General features: G+C 47.1%; 1 protein-coding gene across 1 annotated transcript; it reads right to left on the bottom strand.

Moving 5' to 3' along the window:
- Positions 1–413: 413 nt before the first annotated feature.
- On the bottom strand, positions 414–1440 carry LOC103653929 (uncharacterized). Its single transcript, XM_008680729.3, has 2 exons — positions 952–1440; positions 414–836 (listed from the first exon to the last, which is right to left on the bottom strand). The coding sequence occupies exons 1-2, from the start codon at positions 1221–1223 to the stop codon at positions 641–643; spliced, it is 468 nt and encodes a 155-aa protein (XP_008678951.1). The 5' UTR covers positions 1224–1440; the 3' UTR covers positions 414–640.
- Positions 1441–2785: the final 1345 nt, after the last annotated feature.

The following is a 2785-nucleotide window of genomic DNA, read 5'->3' as shown; positions in this document are numbered from 1 at the left end:
GGCAGGCGCTGCACCGTTGCTGTGACCCTAAATTGCTACAGGATTAGAGGAGGGGAGATGTAGAGTGAAGCGTTGCAACCAGTCTTAGCTTTATCTCACCGTATTTTCATGTGAGAGCACGATTTAATTAGTTTAATTTATAGGTGAAGCTGTTCTTTAAAAAGACATGTTTGACAAAAAAAAACGTATCTTCAAATAACTCATGAACTAGTAACGAAGTTGTTGCAAACGTGGCCTTCGTAACGCAATCGCATATCTTTTGCCAATTTTTTGAGGACAAAAAATGCATGCAAACATTTAAATAACCTTAAATAAAAGTACAAGGAGCAAGGACTCGATTGATAGAGAAAAGACCTCAATTAGTGGCTCCAAGCCTCCAAGAGGGCTCCGTTTTTAATCAGGAGCCAAACAAAAACCGAGCAAGTCTTGGATTGCTAATATAGTTGCAGGACACGGAAAAGCCTCCGCGCGCACTTCGTTGTTTCGCGTCGGATACAGACGCAAACAAGGGTCGTGGTGGCTACTTGGTCCTTCCTTACGAGGAGAATCCTTGTCTCTACTACGAACGTGCAACAATTCATTCGCCATCCTTGGGTACGTTGGGACCGGTTTGTGTGTGTGAAGCTTCCGTGAGCTCCGTCTAGTGCTGTGGCTGAAGCTGCCGGCGCTGGGCACGCTGGTCCTTCTGCGCCATCGCCGCGGCCGCCGCCTGCTGCTGCTGCTGCAGCTGCAGCTGCTGCTGTATCAGGGCGTGCTGCTTCTTCCTGCGGTGCCTTATGCGGTCCATCTCGATCTGCTCCCTCCTGCAGTCGTCGCTGCAGAACGGCGTGTCCCCTCTGCTCCATCCGAACCCGACCGAGGCGGCATACGCACGCACACGCAGCGTTCGTTAATACTAATCGTCTCCTTTATCGGCGCAATATCATTCAGTACACGCAAACCGAAACCGACCTGTACATGAAGATGTCGCCGCAGAGCGCCTTGCGGCAGAGGGTGCACTCGTCCAGGAAGCTGTTGGGCTCCTCCGCCTCCGTGTCGGGGACGCAGAACGCGGACGGCGGCCGCCTCGCCGTGGTGGGGCTCCTGCCGTCCTCCGCCTTCGTGCCGTCGTCGGTGGAGCGCCGTGGCCGGTGGGCCTGCGCGCTGCCGCCGCCGTCGGAGAACACCGCCGCGAAGTCGGGGTTGCCGGAGGCGTGGAAGTAGGACGACGACGTGAACTCCATCGGCCGGCCGGCCGGCGTCGTCCCTGGCAACGTACGGCACGCGCGCGCGGCGGGCCGGTCCAGGAGCTGTCACACCGCAAATGGAGGCGCAGGATGGCAGCTGGGGCTTGGAGAGAGGAGAGGCGGAGGGGCTCTCGGTTTTAAACCACATCCACACTCGAGAAGGCAACGGTATGGCGGTTCATTAACGAACTCGTACCTGGCTTCCTTCGTTCGTTGCCAAGGGAGGGCTGGCGAGGACAAAGCATGCGGTTAAATCTGGCATGCCAGCCTAGAGGTGCCTTGTGCTCTGGCATACAGCTCCATTTCCATGGCGTCGTATGTTTTGACTTGGCTGCATCACCCAAAGATAGGTACCACGAGCTAGGTTTTGTTTGTTTTTTCACCCTAAGAGCTAGCTATTGTGTTCACAAATTATAAATAAACTTATGCAAAAGTTTTAATAATATCAAATGCTTACTGCTGTTCTGCCAGCATCATTTTTAAGCCGAAGAATATAAATGAAAGCATCGATCTTCCTGACTAAGTTAGAAATAAACTTTCATAAATAATTTACTTTGCCGAGTAATTCTGCACCTCAAGTTTACATGTTGGAACTCCCATATTCCGAATTGACTTAAATCGGCTGGGATCTATCTCTATATTATGTTCATGAATGATGAAATCTAATAACTTAACAGTCGAAACTCTAAAATTACATTTACACGGGTTAATTTTCAAATACTTTGCGGAAATTGAGAACCAAATTCAGTCGATTTGACCATAATATCATCAATGTAAACTTTCATAGTGTTTCACAACAACTCGTGAAAGATCAAGTTCATAGCTCTCTGATAAGTTACACCGACATTTTTATATCGAATGTCGTGACAACCCACTCAAATAAACCAATAAAGTCTAAACATATAAAGATTGTTTTAGACGCATCTTCCTCGGCCATAAATATTTGATTATATCCGGCATTACCATCAAGAAAGCTAATAACTCTATTTCGTGATACATTATGAATTAACATGTCAGCTATAGGCATAGGGTATTCATCTTTAGGAGTTGCTCTATTTAAATTGTGGAAATCAATACACACTCTAAGCTTACCAGACTCCTTCTCCATCGACACAATATTAGAGACCCACTCTGTGTATCTATAAGTTCTAATAAAATTACCTTCTAAGAGTCGGTGAATTTTGTCCTTAATCCTGTGGAGTAAGTCTGGACGAAATGATCTTGGTCTCTGCTTGAAGGCCCTAAAACAGGACATAATAGACAACCGATGCTCCACTATCTCTCGGTTTAACCCTGACATCTCGGTGTAACTCCAAGCAAAACAATCAAAATATTTTTTAATAAACCGATAATTTCATCTCTAGGATCGGCTTCCAGGGTCTTATTATAAAAGTCGGCCTTGTAGTTTTACCATCTCCAGTGTCAATCTCCTCAAAAGGATCGGTCGATGTAAGTTCATCTCCTAACTTGTCGAGATCCCTAATTACATCAATTATGCTCACTCTATAGGAGTTAGATGTTCTCTACGCGGCTACAGAGAATTCGGTCTGAGAGGCCAA

This window comes from Zea mays, chromosome 4, assembly GCF_902167145.1.
Source record: "Zea mays cultivar B73 chromosome 4, Zm-B73-REFERENCE-NAM-5.0, whole genome shotgun sequence".
Classification (NCBI taxonomy): Eukaryota; Viridiplantae; Streptophyta; class Magnoliopsida; order Poales; family Poaceae; genus Zea; species Zea mays.
This window is presented reverse-complemented; position numbering and strand designations above follow the sequence as displayed.